General features: G+C 34.8%; 2 protein-coding genes across 5 annotated transcripts in view; one reads left to right on the top strand and one right to left on the bottom strand.

Moving 5' to 3' along the window:
- The window catches only part of LOC132200170 (uncharacterized), a 163,868-nt gene extending 161,814 nt beyond the window's left edge, over positions 1 to 2,054 (top strand). For all 4 annotated transcript variants that reach the window (XM_059625425.1, XM_059625422.1, XM_059625423.1 and 1 more), the window contains one exon: positions 419 to 2,054. In XM_059625425.1, coding sequence (XP_059481408.1) covers positions 419 to 535 — 117 coding nt within the window. In that variant the 3' untranslated portion in view covers positions 536 to 2,054. The remainder of the gene's footprint in view (positions 1 to 418) is intronic.
- A 963-nt stretch (positions 2,055 to 3,017) lies between these two features.
- Positions 3,018 to 18,787, bottom strand: LOC132200171 (uncharacterized). Its single transcript, XM_059625426.1, has 4 exons — positions 18,711 to 18,787; positions 5,605 to 5,869; positions 5,304 to 5,540; positions 3,018 to 4,348 (listed from the first exon to the last, which is right to left on the bottom strand). Exons 2-4 carry the CDS (start codon positions 5,791 to 5,793, stop codon positions 4,223 to 4,225), a joined length of 552 nt encoding a protein of 183 aa, XP_059481409.1. The 5' UTR covers positions 5,794 to 5,869; positions 18,711 to 18,787; the 3' UTR covers positions 3,018 to 4,222.
- Between the last annotated feature and the right edge of the window lie 55 nt (positions 18,788 to 18,842).

The raw sequence follows: 18,842 nt of genomic DNA, 5'->3' as shown, positions 1-18,842 counted from the left end.
TTTGACTCGCCAGCTCTTTGCTCTCTTTTATGAGAAAAGTTAGCGAAAGGCTTTCCGCACAGCCCCTATAAAGTATACCAATGAGAAAGAGAGAAAAAAAACACCTACACACAATCATTATGCGAAATTTGCCATTTGCCTGGCTCATTTTCTCGAGCAACTCTCTGCCTCCTCCACTCTTAAATCTAAAAGCTTTTCGTGATTCTCAAACAGAACGACTTCCTCAGAGATTAATTACAAACTTCTTCTGTGGGTAGAGTAGCTTTTCCAAAGTCACAAACTTCATTATTGCCTCAGATGAAAAGTAACTTTAAAATTTTTTAATGAGGTTTGTTTCACTGAAAGTTCACTTGAAGTTTATGTTAATTTTTTATTGAAAACTTTGATGATTTTTCTTGATATGAATTGTTTATTTCAGAGTCGGTACTTTGACTGCGACTTTGAAGACGAAGAGAGGCCGCCGGACTTGGCCGCCGGCGGGCCAATTTTGTTCGACCACGTCCTCAACCACCCTGTCACCTGCAGTCTGCTTTAGTTCCAACCTTGACGTCAGATTACTAAATGGACTAATGTGATTTTAAAAGAGATTAAAATGAGTAACCGCAGTTTTGAGAAGAAAGAGTGTTTGAAGATCAACGAATGCTGAATTTCTAACCTAAAAAAATAATTTCAAAATTATTCTCAAAAAAAGTATAAACGATCGATTTTGAATTATTAATATGACGATTATTTAGAAAGAAAATTCCTCAAATAATTGTATAATTAAATTAATTAATGAATAAGATTTCGATTGAAAAATTTAACAAATTTCTTAAATTTGTTTTGCCGCAGTTTGGGGACGCAATTCCGCACAATTTGCAACAAGCGCGGCCAGATGGGCTTATTATGTATGAGGCGTATTGATTTTTCCAAAGGTCAGAGCTGAAGATATTTGGCCGTGCGCCCCGCCGAGTGCCTCGGAAAATGCGTGATGCTGATTCAAATCTTCTGTTCGCTTTCGGCGGCAATTAAGTTCTGCCCCGGCAAGATCATTAATCACTTGTTCCGGTCTAATTGTAAACGAATAACAAACAAAGTCAACTTAAGGGAAAAATCTCTTCTGGTGTTTCAATGTTTTTCCATTCACGAAAAAAGAGAGCTTTGCGAATTTCCCAACTCAGATTTTTCAAAAGCGTCCACGTTATTAGCAATTTTTAGTTGACATGTGTTTGGAGTATTTTTTTTTGTAAATACAAATTAACACTGCTGAGATTATTGTTAATATCGACTATACACACATGGCAGGATGATGACTAATTATTAAGCAAGGGTTTTTACGACAAGTGTGTAAATGTGCAGTGTTTAATTAAAATAACAGACACAATTCTATTATAATCAGCCCATAAATGTAAGTGTACGAAAACGCAAAAAGAATTCTAAAGCAGCCTTTTGTGGGCAGAATTTATTACCTGTTAATTAATGATAATTAAAAAAAATTAATGGTTAAATTACATTAGCATAAAAAAAGGAAAAGTTTTAGTAAGCAAAATAAGAAGTACATTTTTACTGTGTCCCATTTCGTAAAGTATTAGAATTAATTAACAAAAAGCGCGACTAAATTGATTTACTTTGGTTATTTCCTGTCGCTGTGGTTGAGCACAAAACAAATAATTGCTATTAATCATAAGTAGAGAATTGCCAAAAAAATATTTACTCATCGTTGACTATAGAAACATTCAAATTTTATCAAAATGCTCAAAACTTTTTGATGGAAAGAAGTAAAAATAATTTGATAGACATAAAAAAGTACTTGTATGCATAATATAATAAGTAATTATATTTCTAGCAAAGGAAATTTGCACACTCAAAATGCAGCTATTTATTTTGTGGTTGATCACAAGGATTAAAATTACAAACAAAAGAATTATCTGCGCTTTACGGAAATAAAACCAGTTAAAAATCCCACACTGAATATTTCCTCAGAAAATACACGATAAGTATATATTCAATGAAGCTGAAATGTGATTTTCATATAAAAAAAAACGGAGAAAATACTCTTCTATGTAAATTAAAAAGGGAGAAAAAAAATGTAATGAGAAAGAAAGTGTTTGATTTAGTCTGCTGATCAATCAAATTTCTGAGTACGATCCTTCTAGGATCCCTCTGCCCTTGTCATAGAGAACACCCATCCACAAAAATACTAACATTTTTAGATAAAATACAGCAACAGCACTGCGTCTGTGCTCGCGTGTTAGGAATACGCGCGCGCATAATATATATTAATTAATTAGAAGATGAAAAAAAACTATTAAACTATGAAAACAAAAATACCCACGTGATATAGTGTTTTTAGACCCAGTGTCAGACGGTCCGAGAGCAAAATTTCGAGCTCAGCGAGAAGTGAATTAAAATTATTGTAGAACGTCTGATGCTACCGTCTTATTATAAATAGAATTTTGCAATTAGTGGTTGGTTGATCTACCTAGAGAAAAGTTACAAACGAGCTGTAAACTGTGTTTTTGGGTTTCGCCCCTGGCGGTTTTTGTAGTTGGCCCTTTTTGTTCGGCGTTATTTGATGTAGAGTGGAACTTGTAGGGAGGATCCAACCCGTTTGTGTTTTGTTGTTGCTAAATGTTCAACAGGATAAAAACAACTCAGGTTTGCTACGAAATTTGTGGTTGCAAACTCTCCTCGGTGAAAAAAAAGCGTGCACGTGAGTTTGTTGGGATTTTTTCTTCAATTTCCAAAATTTCTTGTCAAGTATATATTCAAGTAATTTTCTTTCAAACGTTTCAATAATTAATTCATTCATATAATTGTTATTAAAATAAAATAATGACGGATGAAAAACTCATTTAAATGTTCAGTGTATCAATCAATTTGAAATCAAGTTTTATAATTAATATTTGTGTATTATGTTTTGTGTCAAAAAGATGTAAATGTGTGAAATGGCTTCAATGAAAATAAAAGCTCAATAATTTTCTCAAAAAACAGTGTTCAGAAATTCAACAGTCCTGATATTATTTGTTAATGTAGTTTTTCATTATTTTATTGACTCAATTCACATTTTACATTTATTTTGCATGAGTAATAAATATTTTAATTATATTCTGAATCAAAAGACACAAGCTTGAAACGATGAAAAGTCATTGATTTGTCCAATTTACAACAGAGGAACATCAAACAACACTTTTCGGTTTAATTTTCTGAAAACGAAAATTAATTGCAATTTATTTACCCGTTTTCAAATAACTGCTTATCCTTAAATGGCTATCAGAATGTTCTCTTTCAGATTTTTTTTAAGTAAGCCATTGGAGGGGCTTTCTTTAAATTCAGATTTCCAAATTCCACCCTCCTTGTAATTAATTAATACACCAGGGTACAACAGTTAACTAACATTTCACTCGTTTAGCGTCCATTGACCAAACCACTTCCAAAAATATCCAGCCTCTAATAATTCCAGTTTTGAATATTGAAAAGTTTCCAAATTTTATTAAGATTTTAATTAGCTTCTTCCAATGGCCCACTTTACGAAATTAAAAGTTTCCAATATTCCATTATTTTTTTCAAATATTTTTTAGTTTTGCTTCCAAAGAGTGGTCATTTTGCCACCTTTTTAGTTAGGCCTTCTTTCCTCGTGTTATTTTGTAATATTTTATATCTCATATATTTTCTCTCAATTAATATTTTCGCTGCCATTTTATTTCTGTGTAGGAATCTGGTCAACTGTGTGACAGTGAGATACATGTACATCTCCATTGTGGGTAATTTTCCTCTATATAAATCTTTTCTTACATTTATAGTTACAAGTTTTTACTCTTGCAATGCATTGGCGGAGGTTCTTGAAAAGTTTTGTCTCTTAAATTATCCAGCCACAAAATAGATTTTAAGCCTTTTACAAATTCACGACTGCTTTTCCAATTGAACAAAATTTCAAGATTCAAATTTTGAACATTTTTTGGAAATTCCGTTTAGTCTCCGTAACAACACACAGACCAATCAAATGCACGTCATGCGCTTGCTTTTTTTGTACATTCGTTCCGGCGAAACCTTTCAGATTTACAATTTTTTTCCCTCAACCAGGAGCTCGGCGCAACTCCTAAACACTAAACAAGCAGACAACCTGGCGCATCGTCGTGCGTCGCAGGTTGCGTTCAGCAATATAAATTTCCTCCTGCACCGCGTTCGCAAATTTTTCGTCGAGACAGACAGATCAGGTCACACTCAGTTGGAATGAAACAGTCTAAAGCAACGTGCAGCCCACGGATCCACCCATGACGTCGGATATGAACATCGGAGTGCCAGCTCCCAATCCGCCATCCGTCTTTTCCTGCTCGTTCTGCTCATACTCGCAATCAAAATAGCGTCCCTGCAAAATAAAAATATTCCAATAGAAAAATAAAACTGGCAATAGATTTCTGTAAAAAAAAAAAAAAAATGAAATTTTCGTCAAGATTGGATATTTACTGTTTTTTTTCGTTCTTTTTTCAAATAAAAATAGAAGAATAAAAATAGTAATTTTAAATTAAGAAAGCCAAAAAAAAGTGGAGAGTAAAAAAAATGCTGTTATTGCCGCAATTATTTGTGAGAAAAGCGATTTAATTTAATCCTTACTTTGAATAATATAGGAGAAAAGAAATGTTAATAATACACAATTAATGGGATAAAGCAGATAAAGGAATTTGATCTTTCATTTAGTATTTTATTTTATAAAAAAAAAATTAATAATCACTGCGGCGGATCTTGGAAGTTTTAGCAAAATTGCTAGTGGTGGTGCCGTTTAGTCCAATAATTCCTTTATTTCAAATAAATTTGTATCAACAATTGAATGGAAACAATTTTCGTAACAATTTGGGCTAATAAACAACAATAATAATAATTTTATTTTTTTAATTTTTAATAGAATTTCCACCAAAGTATAGTTTTTAAATAATTTGAAATGGTTAAAATTTAATAAAAATTACCAGATAATTACTATCATCATTTTAATAATATGCATTTACTATCTACTTTTTTAGTGGATGGAGATAAATTCCTAATTTCATTGCGCAAATTATCAATTAATACCCAGATTTCCTACAATCATCAAGGGTTTTTACAAAAAAGATTAAATAGGCAGTATTGCACGACTGAGTATAATTATATTTATTTATTAAAACATAATATATTATATAAACAATATAATATTATTTAATGATATAAAAAATAATTCTTATTTTAATTTTTGAAAAGATATAAAAAGATAATTAAATTTTTTAAACAAAAAATTTAAAAAATTTAAAATCTATAAAATTGTAATTTATATTTATTTTAAATTAACTTACTTGACAGTCAAGACAGCGACACTTGTCGCTCATCTTGCACGTCAGTCCCCACTGTGCCGCGACGGCCCTGTACAAGGCCTTACTCGACTTGTGTTGAATCTGCAACGGCCCTGTGCGGCCCACGCTGGACACAGGGGGCTTCTCGGTGCTGCCCCTCGCCTGGTCCGACCCCCCACATGCTCCGGCCGACGCACTCGCGGCCGCGGCCGCCGCTTCCCGCGCGGCCACCAAACGATTCTGGAAATAAAAAAAATTTAAATTTTATTTTAATCAATTCAGATGAAATTATTTTCAATCAAACCTCGGCTAGAACTTCTTCGTAAGAGGGTGGAGGGGACGAGGGCACTTGGACTGTGTTTTTGGGCAGGTCGGTCACTGGGCTTAGGGGCAGTTGGGGCGGAGCGACCCCTTCGCCTCGGTGGACGCGGGGCTCGGCCGAACCGGCGGAGGCGGAGGAACTGGAGGTGGCGTTGGCGGCTGTGTCGGGCATGATGTGCCTCGGAGGTGAGTCTTTACTGACCTGGTGGCATGCCACGATGCCACTTGATCACTTGATTGATATCTTCCTGCAAACAAGTCGAAGAAAAAATTTTAGAGCTGTTTAGACTAAAATTCATGGAACTTAAATTGTTTTGATCATGAAGTTAATTTATTGACATCACAGTAATTTAACTTGCATAGGCAAATAATGATTAAATCTTTTTTTAATTTTCGTCAGCATTTCACGATTAGCAGTTCCGACATTTTTTTGAGGTGGATTTTAAATTAGTTTTTATTTTTAATTCTCATTGCAAACAAATATAAAAGGGCATTGCATACTTTCGCGGATGATCATGAACTTGTTCAATAGTTTGAATGTTTAAAAATAAAATTGCAAATTACAAATTTTATAATCAAGGCAAACTAATTCAAATCTTTTTAATTTTGTGTTACAAAGACAACAGGTAGGGATTGGTTTTCCATTGAATTTAGACGGTATTTAATTAATTAAATGTATTAAAAAGTATTTCTACAAATTGCCAAAAATTACAAAATAGAAATTGGAAAATTCTGAAATTAGCTTTATTTTAAAACTGTTGCCTTTTCTGTTAACCCAATATAAGATTTTCCAATTTCTCAGAGCTTGAAAACTTATTGTTTTGAAGCTGAGAATTTCTTGCCTGACTTACAAAATTATTTTATTACGCATCGTCATCGATTTATGGGCGAGTGAATTCATTTCGCTAATGCGTTTCCCTCCCGCTATAAGAAAGCAGCCACTTTTCAGCGAGCAGCACGTCGGCAGCAATAAGCGTGCGACTTTGACACTTGACTTTAATTATTTAGAAAACTTGTTCGAGCGCCGACAAGAGGAGCCCACGTTGGCGGGCTGAGCACGTTCGTCTTTTTACATTCGATCCATTGTTCGCGAGAAAAGTGTATACGTGGGGAATGAATGATTTGTAGCCATAGAAGAGGGCGTTTCAGCAACTTGGCTTGATTAAGAAGATATTCTATTAGTTAATGGTGGTAATGAATTGGTTTTTTTATTTCATCGATGCCCTCAATGAATGGATAAATTTTCTAGAAAACATGGAATACTGATGAAGACTGATGTTTGAATTGGGTAATAATTTCAGTTTCACAATAATAGACTGATACAATTTTTTCACTGAATGTAAAGCATTAAGCTTACAATTAATTGATCTTTCTTGGAAATTTAATTAAATAACATTTTGATAGATATTTGAAATTTTTTGGTACCAATTCTAAAGGAACGACGCGCTTTTTGATATAATATCATATGCGTATATTTATAGCTTAGATTATAATAAGTTCTTATCAGATGATGCTAAAAGTTCATTGAATGTTAATGTTTTTCTAGATTTTTATACAAAATAATATGCCCTCCATGCAAAATATTTATAAAATATTAAAAAAAAAAAAAAAACACATTTGGAGATTGTGTACAAATATTTTCATTTTTTAACCTTTAAAATAAATTATGTTAAATTATATAATTTTATTAAAAATACGAATTATATATTTTAATTTATGTTTAGAAAAAAAAATTATTATTAAATAAATTAAAATGTAAAATACATAGTTGTAAGTTAATCTCAATGAAGTTAATCAGTGATCCAAGATCTACGCAAATCAACAGCCGTGTTCGTTTTTTACCCTCCTCGTGTGCTGCGAGTTTCAATTTTCAGAGACGGAAATAAAAACGCTGGATTGGTCTGCACGTGTGTTCAACCCTCTGGTGGGCACACGAAATATTTTGCCGTGGTAATTATACCACACTGCTTTCGGGAGCGAAAATCCGGTCGGTCGCGGAATTCATTAACGGGAAATTTATATCTTTCGCCACTTTTCTGCCGGTGCGCAGGCGAGCGGAAACGAAGAAAATAACACGACCGTAAATACTATAAAAGGAGAGAAAAGAAAGAAAGAAAGAAAATTAGCCCAAGAAGGATATATTAAAAAAGCCGGGCAAATCTAGGCGGTGTTATTATTGGATTAGGAGGTGCAGCTTTTTGCTTCCGACGTTATCTGCAGCCGATTCATTAATCTTCGCGTTAACAAATTGATTAAAGATAACTTGCTGCGCGTGGGAGTTTCTCGTCGGAGAGCAAAGTTTGACGCGGTTAACTCTTTTTGCAGGTCGGCCCATAAACAAGACGCCCACAGCTCTATATTTAGTGAGTTATTTTCGATATTTACAGCCTTGACCCCGTTGATGGGTGGCAAATTAATTCTTCACGCACATACGGGATTTGATTGGAAGAACACTGCGAGATATCCGGGGACGGTCGTAAAAATAAATTGGATCAACGAGAGGAAGCGCCACTGGCAGTTAACTCGTTCGTTGCACACAAAAAGATAGAGAAAGGGACAATATTTCTGATTCTGGACGTGGAACTGCTGGGGGATTTGGCGACCAGAAATGAATGGGTGACCGCAAGAATAAAAATAAAGAAAGGGAGCTTCGGGGAAGTAGCAACTTTTCTATAGAAGAAAAGAGAATGGGGGGCATCGATTGGGAGGACATGAAAATGGCTCTTTCAGATATATAAGTGAAATAAATTAAATGATAAACGGGTGTAAGACTTTTATACAATTCTGCAATTAAATTTATTTTCGGTTTTTTTTATAGCAATTAGTGATAACGTTTGACTTAAAAGTACTACTATTTCATTTCTTTTTAATTTGTCACAATTTATCATTATGCAGGGTCTATGGAATTGAGGCGGTCATCCTTAAACAACACAAAGAAATTTGTGTAAAGAAAATTTAGCAATTAAATCTTAGAAGTTTGCCAATCTGGAGAACTCTAGATAAAAGTAACAATTTAAATATTTTGATCCAAGAAAGGAACACTTCCCTGACATTCTTAATTCACAAAGAAAATAATTCCTTAAGTACAATTTCGCACTTTCAGGGGTTGCGAAATAGTTCTTTGGGATTATTTTCTTTTTGAATTTTAATATTTTCTTTTTTTTAATTTTGAATTCAAATTATCAATTTTATATTCATATTTAAAGAATCAATATTGCATGAAACTAGCGGCACAAAAAAATAAAAAATTTATGTTTAGACAGATTTTGAAAATTTTAATTCTGATAGCAAAAATGAATTACTTATATTATTTGATTGATTTTAAAAGCAATAATACATTGATTAAAATTTATAATGGTACACACTCAAATAAAATTTGTACTGGTTTATAAATTAGACTAAAAAATAAATTTATTTAATTTTAATTAACTTAAAAATGAAATAAAGTTTAAATACCAATAAAAATGTTGAAAATTATTCAAACTTTATTAAAAATTAGGTAGGTTAAACAAATTTTACATTCCCTAATTTAGAATTTTTTGCAGATAAAAATTTCCTACAACCTGCATTTGTTAATTTGATTTTATAATAAATTTTAAGATCAATAAAGCGAGCATTTTGCTTAAAAATCTAAATTAATAAGAAAAATTAGTTTTAGTTGAGCTGTGTCCTCATTAGAAGGCAGCAAGACTCAAAAACATGCACACTTTGGTGCGTCTCATTAATTATGCTGGCGATAATTATGGCGGAGTGACGCAGCTGGCAATTAGAGGGCTGCAATAAAGCGACAACGGGCGTGATTGAATGGTTGTCTTGGCAACTGGCGCCCCGCTGTCGGCCGGCGCCGCTCAACCTGAGCCACTCGGCCCCGTTTCGCACCCTGTTTGCTGCTGGCTGGCGCGAGAGAGACGGAGGGTCAGCACTTTGTGCGGGTCAAATGTCAACATGCATAAAGAGCAGGGGATGAAGACGGCCTGTTTTTTGTCCGTACGACCCACGCTTTATTTCTCTCGCCGCCTGCGCGCAGATTTTTTATGAACTCGGTCCTCTTTCGCTCTCTCTCGCCCGACGGGATTTATTTGCGCATAAATATACATCTTGTTGTGCGGTTGGGCGCGAAAGTGAGTTTGCCGTGGTCTCTGTTTGCATCGGCCGATAGCAAACACGAATAAATAGAGCGGTGCACTTTGGATTAACATTTTACGTTCTGTTGAAAGTACAACAATCATTGCTCACTATTTGTTTTTATTGTAAAAAAAGGGGGGGTTTTCGGCGTGTTTGCTCTTTTATATTAACATACACAATATCAATCAAAAATAATAAAATGATAGTGAATAGCATTCCTAATGCAATTTGATTTTGCGGAAACTAATAAAGTTTATTATTATAAATAAAAAAAGAATCCTCTTTTTGACCAGGAACAATTTCAAAATAACAAACGTTATTTAAAAAGAGAACAGATTAATTTAAACTGAGAGGTTAAAATAAAATCATCTAATAAAAATGGCAGAACCTGACCGTCAAGAGTGCGCCCGGTTTGCACACTAAATTAAATTTGAGCGAGCGAACTGATTTGGTGGGACGTTCATGCTTCTTTAGAACAATATTTGTTACGTTTAAGAATTTAAAATTTTGTATAAACAAAATAATAATATAAAATAAAAATAAATAAATAAATTTAACTTTTATTAAAAACTTTTAAAATAATGTTTTTCATTTAATGTTTTATCTTTTAATTTTACATTTACAATTTTTATTTTTATTATAGCATTTAAAATTTTTTAATATTATTAATTCATAATTGTTGTTTATTTATATCATTATAATGCTTCCTATAAATAAATTTTAGATAAATATTATATATTTATACCTAGGGGAAGACAAATAAATCCTATTTGTAATGGGTTATAATTCATTATTTTAGACAATTATATTTGTGAAATTTGTATTAAATTGGTGTTTTTTCAATTTGCTGATTTTTTGTATTTTTTCTTGCTCATGAAATAGGGTCGCAGACCGTGATCGAAACTGGTAGAGCCATTTGTTTTTGAATAAAAACAATTTTTCTGCAACGAGGAAAAGCCCGATCGCTTCATTTCCATGATCATCTCCTCGAGTGTCAACTTCTTCAAACAAATAATTTTTTTAAGTTAAGAATTCAAAATTTGAGCCTTTTATTGTGATGCTGATTGTAGAGTGGAATAAGATAATTATAATCCAATATAATCAATAACGTGTGCGTATAGATGAGAGAAGGAAAAGAAATCACAGTTTTTCAAGGTAATTTCATTGTAAATAAAACTTTCTTATTTATTTTATATTAAGGGGTACTTTCCTTTTTATGTATAAGTAATGTGAAAATTTTTTACTCTTAATTATTTTAATATTTTAAAATGCAAGATAGTTTATTTACTTGTTTTTGTTCACAACCAAATTTCAGCCGTTTGCTTTGCGCCGACCCGCAGGCGGAGCCATTCCGGGTCCTCTTTTTCTCCAAGTCGCGGAGAGGATCAAGGAGCGGTGCCAAGATTAGAGAATGAATTTTGATCAAGCTGTGCGCTATAGCGTCAAATCATTATGCGCCACTCAATGTTTCACATGCCGCTGAATTTATGCCAAATAATAATTCTGCTGGCGGAAGGAAGCGTGTCGACGGCGGGGTCGGCGCGTGCTTTCTGGGCCGACCTTGCAAGTTATCTCGAATTTCCACCGATTCGTCCTCTCTACACGAGAAAGCCTGCCTCATCTTAGGCCGACGTCAAGGCGGCGTTCGAGGAGCGCAGCTACAAAGGCTCGATCATCATTCTTCCTCTCAAATATCAAGTCTCTCTCTTTCTCCCTTTGTTCCGAGTCACTCAGTCGTCGTTCGGTGAGAAAGGTCTGACCTTTTCCGCAAGTTAGAGTAAACACACCCACCCTGTCCTTGTAACAATAGAAGCGACCCTCTAATAACACGGGCAGTTTACTCACTAGGCCGGGGCGTCAACTGCCTTAAGAAAGGTCCCTGTTGACAGATAAATCGCCTCCTAACTGCCTCCTATGCGCTTCAATCTGTTTGCGCTTTTCCTCAAGATTTAAGCCGGGCTCGACTTTGGGATCTTTGCGACAGGAGGAGGCAGAAAACAAGCACGGCTATCGAAAGTATGCGTCACGCATGGCATCCATGTCGAGCAGGTTGCATAACTTTTAATAAATTGATTTTTATTTATAAGAATTAAGATTAAATTTGAGACTTAATTTTTGTAATATTGCTTCAAATAGAAATGCTGGAAATATAAAATCAGTTGAATTTTAATTCAAAATTTTTAATTAATCAAAAAAAATTTTGAAATGCATTGCTAACTTTTGAAGTTCTTGAGTCATACTTTGATTTCATTATTTTTATGGAATATTTATTAACGTTTTTTTTTCTCATTATAATATATTTGCGTTACTGACAAGTGACCTTACTAAGTAAGCAGCATTATTTATAAAAAAAAATATAATTGAATTACTTAATTAATGAATCAAAATTGCATCCCTATTATCCCTAAAACATGAAATATTCCAATCAAATTAATGCTTCAGGTTGTTCTGATTTTCTTATAAATTCTAAATTCTGCATATTTTTTTCCTTAATTCAAAATGCATTACCAAGCCCTCTCATCGCTAGATGGGAATTTTATGATCGCTCACTCGACATTCCCCGCTCCTTTTAAACCAATTTCCTTCTTCGACGAGCATTAAACCCTCCCATCAAAAAGCCGCAAGAACCTTTTGGGGAAACGACTTTGACATCTACAGAGTCGTTTCTTTACTTTCTTTCTCTCTTTGCTCCCAGAGTGCGCGCACGTGAGGCGACTGAATTTACGACTTATTTACTCAGGCTGATTGAAAAATACATTCGCTAGAGCACTTTTTTCGTCGTTCGTTCCTTTCTCGCAAGACGCCGGCGCCCTTTTTTGTGCGAGAGAGTAGAAAAAAAACGCGGCCATAAATATTCAATGTTGTCTGATCACCTCTCGATCGAAAATGATATCGGCGGGAGCGAAAAAGTTGGAGGGTTTGATGGCAGCGCAAGATAAATAACGCGCTTGTTTGCCGCCCACGGCCGAACTTGTTCCGCCTTTGAAGGCGTTTAGGGACCGCGCGGGTCCTTCTCATTTCTCATTCCGCAAATGCGTTTCCATTACAATAAAACGCACTCTTTCAAATCGAAATCATGTTCATCCGCTGTGGATTATTTTTTATTTTTGCCAAGTTCTGAAGAATACTTAGCGGAAATTTTTTTTTTTTTATTCAATCCAAAAACCCATGTTGATGACAGTGGGGATCTTTGAAAATTGTGTGATTTTAGTGATTCTTACGTTCATATTGAGACGTTTTTAAATAACTCTCATTGTCAGATTTGTTTAGATACCTTAGCATTTTTTGTTAAAAATTTCTTTTCAATTTTGGCATCAATAGGACGATAGTTACAAAGAATTTCATTAACGTATAGACAAGTGATTATTTTTTAAGAAAAATTACAATAATTTTACTACATATTCTTCTTTTGAAATCAATGCTGATATAAATTTTAGAACAATAATTTGTTTATAATGTGCTTAATTTATTGTACTACCATAGAATTTGATACTCCAAATAAAGCATACATTTTTATAACCTTCGTATCCTGAACTTTCTCAACTAAAATTTGGGCCTTTCAAAAAAAAAAAACTATCCAATTTTCTTATCTTTTCACCAGTATAGCTACAGGACAAAACAGCGTTCAGTCGTCGTTTTTTTTTTGCGCAGTTGCAAATCTCGTCGTCGTTCTCTGCTCGTGCTGCGGCGGCACTCGAGATGTGCTTTTGGTTTTCTCGAGGACTCTCCGCGAGGCACAGTTATGACAAAAGGCTGCACGGCGTCGGCAAAAGAATTTTTGATCCTTCTGCGACTACTCTCGTGCAATGGATCGAAAAATAAATGCACGCCGAGCGAGCAAGAAAGAGAAGAGAACCGCTTTTTGCTTCGGTATAATCCCAACATCAAATGTGTACCCGAAAGCTTACGCCCGGGCTTTGTGCCTGCAATTGTCACTTAACAATGTATGCTTCCCAGCCCTTTCATTTTGCATCGCATTCCGACTCACAGAAAATATTCCTCGTTTTTTCCCTTCTTTGTCTTTGCGCCGCCAATCTCGATTGCGATATATGGACGAGCGGAGAGAGCGGAATGCAATCCTTTCATTTAGTCTCTGCAGGCAAGTGGGTCAGTGAGTTGGAAAAAAGGGTTAAACTCGTTGCATTCATCCAGTAGCGTGCATCGTGCTTTTTATCCTCGCAGTTGCACCGTTGAATACGAGGAAAGTAATCAGATGTAATGGCTTACTTGTGCTTTCACGATTCGTGAAGTCTGCACAGTTTCAAATCTAGTGTATTATTTATGTACGACCTTTGGCATCGCTTCTGCTGCTGCTGCATTGTTGGGGAATGAGCGAAATAACATTTTAAAGGTCGTGATACAAAGAGTAGTGAAAAAGAATAGCGTAATAAAAGATTTGAAAGGTTCAGCAGCCATCACAAAATGTACAGCTTTGTGCAACGGAAAAAAGTGTTTTATGTCATCGAAATTAAAATAAAAAAGTTCTTCAGGTCAAGTACATGATATGTTACGTCGTGTAGAATAAAAAGTAAGAAAATTAGTTGGAAAAATCTCCAAATGTATGAAATGGTCATTTTTGGAGAGATTTTAAGTTATATTTTAGAAGTTAAATAAAATTTGGCCCATTAATGGATAATAATAATTTTATCATGTTTTAATATTAATGATGGCACTTGAACCAAGATAAAAAAAAAAACTGAAAAAAATCAGCTAATTAATTTACTGTTTTTAGCAACATTTGTTGAGACGATTATGCATACAACACAGTAATGAAATTGTAAAAAAAAAAAATGAGAAAAAAAATAAGGACAAACCATCTCAAAAGTCATAATTCTTAAAATCAAAAAGTTTTTATATTTCAGCTTAATATGTTATGAGCCCAAATGACACAGTTGGCAAATATTCGTTTTGAGATTTGCGAGCGCGAATTAGAAAAAAAAATCCGCCGCTCGCTCGTTATCAAACTTGCATAAGAGTTTAATTTACAAACTCGTGCGCTTCATATATCGTGCCACGGCTCAAAAGGTGAAGTTTGTTTGAGGCATAATTGCTGGCTGGATTACCAACAAAACCAAACTCAACAGTCGACGGGAGGCCTCTCTCTGTGTTTATAGCAGTTAAACAAACGTACGCCGCCTTTGAAGGTGCACAAAGAAAAGTTTGCAACTCGCGGTGGGCGGGCGGGCGGGCTCGACTGCGAAATCAGATAAAACACGGCTTTACTAACTGGAAACGTGGCGGAATTATTTATTCCGCAATTATGCACACGCGGAAAACGCATCCCCTGAACGAAAAGGGGTTGGTTAGGCGGCGACCGTTTTTAATATTGCGCGGGTTGCCTACGTTGCAGGCGAGCGGAGTGGGCGAAAGAGCTGTAAAGCAGCCGGCAATTGCTGCCAGATAAGCATTATTATTTTATGCGCACCAGCCTAGCTAGGCTTTGTGTATCCGTACACGTGTGTGTATGTATGCGTGCGTGTAATATTAATGGTCCGCATGCCGCGCGCGCGCTTGAAAATTGCGTTTCGCTTGGTGACCTTAAATTACGACTATCTAAACAACCTCCCTCCTTGCAACCCCGACCCACCCCGCGAACATATAAATCATGCAAATTGCGCGTGAGATTTTTGTGCATCGCCGTTAAACATTCCATATGATAAAAAACGCTAATAATTTAATATAAAATGTTATACCTGAAAGTAGTGTTTTCTTGTAATTTCATAACACAGTTTTTTTTTTTTACAAACAATATTTAATAATAAATATAAAACTACATAATTAAATTTTATATTTATTAAAAGAAATAGGATATTAATTTATTAAAATAAATTTTTTATTTTTTTTTTATTTAATACTATTAGTTGATTGTATCTGCATTGAAGGCAAGTTTGTGGTCAAATTTTAAACAAAAAACGAAAATTTGTCATTAAATTTTTTTATAAAACTTGCTGAGAATGCAATAAATTCATATTATGATAAATTTATATTATATGTTGAGCTGCAGTCCATTCACTTGAAATTTTTTGTTGGTGTAAAATGAGATGTGAAAGAAGACGGAAAAAATTAACAGAGAAAAACAAAATTACGAAGTATTTTACTTAAATGCAATATTTCCCTTGATTATTTACAGAGTCCTTAAAAATGCAATGAAACTGTGCTACTCGATTTGTTATTTTCATCCTGTTGCTTGACGACTGATTGAAATTAATGGTGCGCTCATTATGGAGAAGAAATTCTCTTCCAATTACAGATTACAGATAAAATGTTATACAGCAATTATCAAAGAATAGACGTAACTCATTTTTTAACCGTTCTGATTTTATCAAATTATTTCAAAATACTTCAAATAGGCCGAAAATCACCAAAATCTAATTTTATATTTAATTTCATTAGAACGTTTTTAAATGAAGTGTAAAAAATAAGGAAACACAGTAGATTCAAGACCGGTTTTCGCGATTTTTTTATTTCATTTTTGTGTTGAGATAAAATCACTGTTAAAATGTTATTTTGAACCGTTTGCTATACTTTCTGTTAATTTCAACGCGTGACTTTCTGGAAGTTCGTGTCATTATAGTCGAATTAGAGCGGCGGTGCAAGAAGCAGTCACGTGGATGACGTGCTCACACATTAGCAAATCAAAAGGATGGCACGCGCTCGCGAGAGTCGGGGAACGCCGGTGCCGCCGCAATTAGGGGGTAAAACAAACCAGGTGGATATAATTAGGCGTGTTCGAGGCGGATCAGATGCGAAAGGTGATGAATGAGCGAGCGAGGGGTCCGTCGAGAGCTCGAACGTCGCCCGCCCGCCCTGCCAGCGATATCGATCGAGCACCAGGCGCAGGGTTCAACCGAGAGGGATGAAAGAGGCGCGTGGTGCTCGACGGGAGCGGGGAGACTGCTGGGGCTGCCCGAATTATTGCACAATCACTGAATGACCGTCGCGAATACAAACAAAAACAAGAGGCGCCTCCGCCGCACACTTGCAAATTTCTCCCTTTTGTGCGCCATTCTCTCTTCCACCCTGCTTGTTTTATTTTGTGGCACCACATTAATATTTCATGTTTATTATGCCAGGGCAGGATGCATAAAATAATGATGTTTCCACTGCGAGAGAAGAAACTGGCGAGACAATAAAACCGATGCTAATGAGGTTTACAACTCGCAATTTGCGGCTCTGCTCGGGTCACGCACGCGGCGCAGAATTCTCAGGGTCGCGAGAGAGTGAAAGTGATGCGCTCTTGCTCGCAGAGGGGTGCAAATTATCCCTGGGGCTTATAATTTATAATCAAGACTTACGTTTAATATAGGAGAAAGGCGCCATATGAGCAAGATTTCACATTGAATCTTTTATGTGCCGGCCAAAGCTTGAAGAAGAGGAAATTATTCATAGTTCCTTTGGTCGATAATGACTTGTAAACAGCCCCCTGCGAACTAATTCTGTACACAACAAGGCTTATTATGTGTTTTTCGTTATTCGATTAATCTTACTTAATTTATCAATTCGCAAGCGTGGGGTTTCATTTGATCCCCATTTTTTTTTTTAATGAATTATCCGCAATTATCATTAAAAAGAGAGAGCATTAGGTTTTTTTATTAATTCTGAAAAGAGACTTATAAAAAATTTAAAAAAAGAACTAAATTTTATTTTTTAATTTAAAAAAAATTGAGCCATAATTTTTTACAGATGAATATGATTTGGTGGTTAAGCGGGTGCCTAGTTAAAAGCCATTAAAATTAATTTTTGGCTGTAATTTAAAAAATCCAAATCTCACCAAACTCCCAAACCTATACGTCAAGGCTCAACCAACAATAATTTATATCAGACAAAAAATTTTCATCTCTTCAATAATATATATAATCTTATTTGTCATTATTCATTTTTTCTTTCAGGTTAATTTTTATTACCAACAAAAGAGCCTCACCGACTGTGAGATTTGAGAGCAGGGCGCATTATTTTTTTACATCATTTGTCATGTGTGTATATTTTTGCCGAGACGACATTTTGCAGCAAACATTTATTCCTTTTATTTGAGACATCTTATTCTCCCTCACTAAACTTTAGGGTCTTCTCCTGAGAGCTGCAAAATTTATTTCTGCAGATACATTTTCAAGCGCACACCATGCTCTCGTTCATAAACAATAGCACTGTCAAGTTGAAGGAGGTAAAGTGGAGGACGACACATGAGCAAACGGGCCACCGGAGAATAGTGTCTCTTGGTATAATTTGTGGTTCCATTGGACCTAAACCGCTATTGTCTATATTATTTGAATCTGAATTATACACAAATTGAGAAACTTCCGAACTTGCATGGCCCACCTTCAAATTACATTGGATTAAAAAATTGTCTAAGTTTTGGAACGACAAAAAAGGAAAATTACTATTTACTTATAATGACATAATGAAAAATAGCATAATTAAAATTATCTTGCGCAGTTTTTGTCATGATTAATTGTATATTTGTAACATTTAAAAAATTATTATTCTCAAATTCAAAAATTTATTCAAACAAATTAAAATTTAATTATTAAATTTTAACATTTGAATTAAATTTTTGCAACTGGAAATATCTTTTCCAAATATTTAATTTTCGAAATTTGAATACTGTTGAAGTCCCCTTTTTGTTATGCAACCTGCAACGTCAGCAAAACAATCCTGTGTTTTTCGTTGCATATATAAGCCATTTTGCCGGTGAGAATTTAATTATTCCCAAAACATTATTGAATTTAATTGAATCCAATGAGTGAGCTCCAGATTTAATTTCATATTTTCGTGATATAGGTTCTGCTAGATTTAAATTTACTGTTTAAAAATTTGACTGCATATTTGTAGCCTCTCCGGTCCAACATTAAAGAAATCTCATTTCAAGTTCATAAATAACAAACCGTGAAAATCGTGGCCAATTGAAAAACCCAAAGATAGTGAGATCAGAGATCGAATAGTGGACAAAATACGAGAAATACTCACAAATTGGCTGTTGTTTGTGTCGGTTCAGTGGCTGGTTTGTGTTCAGTTCAGCAATGCAGCCCTGCCTACCCGTCTTGGCGCACCCCTGGTAGTTAGGCAGTGCTGCCAGCACCGAGCAAACTACCCCGCGAC

Source organism: Neocloeon triangulifer, unplaced genomic scaffold (assembly GCF_031216515.1).
Source record: "Neocloeon triangulifer isolate White Clay Creek 2 clone unplaced genomic scaffold, ASM3121651v1 ptg000014l, whole genome shotgun sequence".
NCBI lineage: Eukaryota > Metazoa > Arthropoda > Insecta > Ephemeroptera > Baetidae > Neocloeon > Neocloeon triangulifer.
Note: the sequence above shows the minus strand (reverse complement) of the source record. Positions and strands in the feature narration are given on the sequence as shown.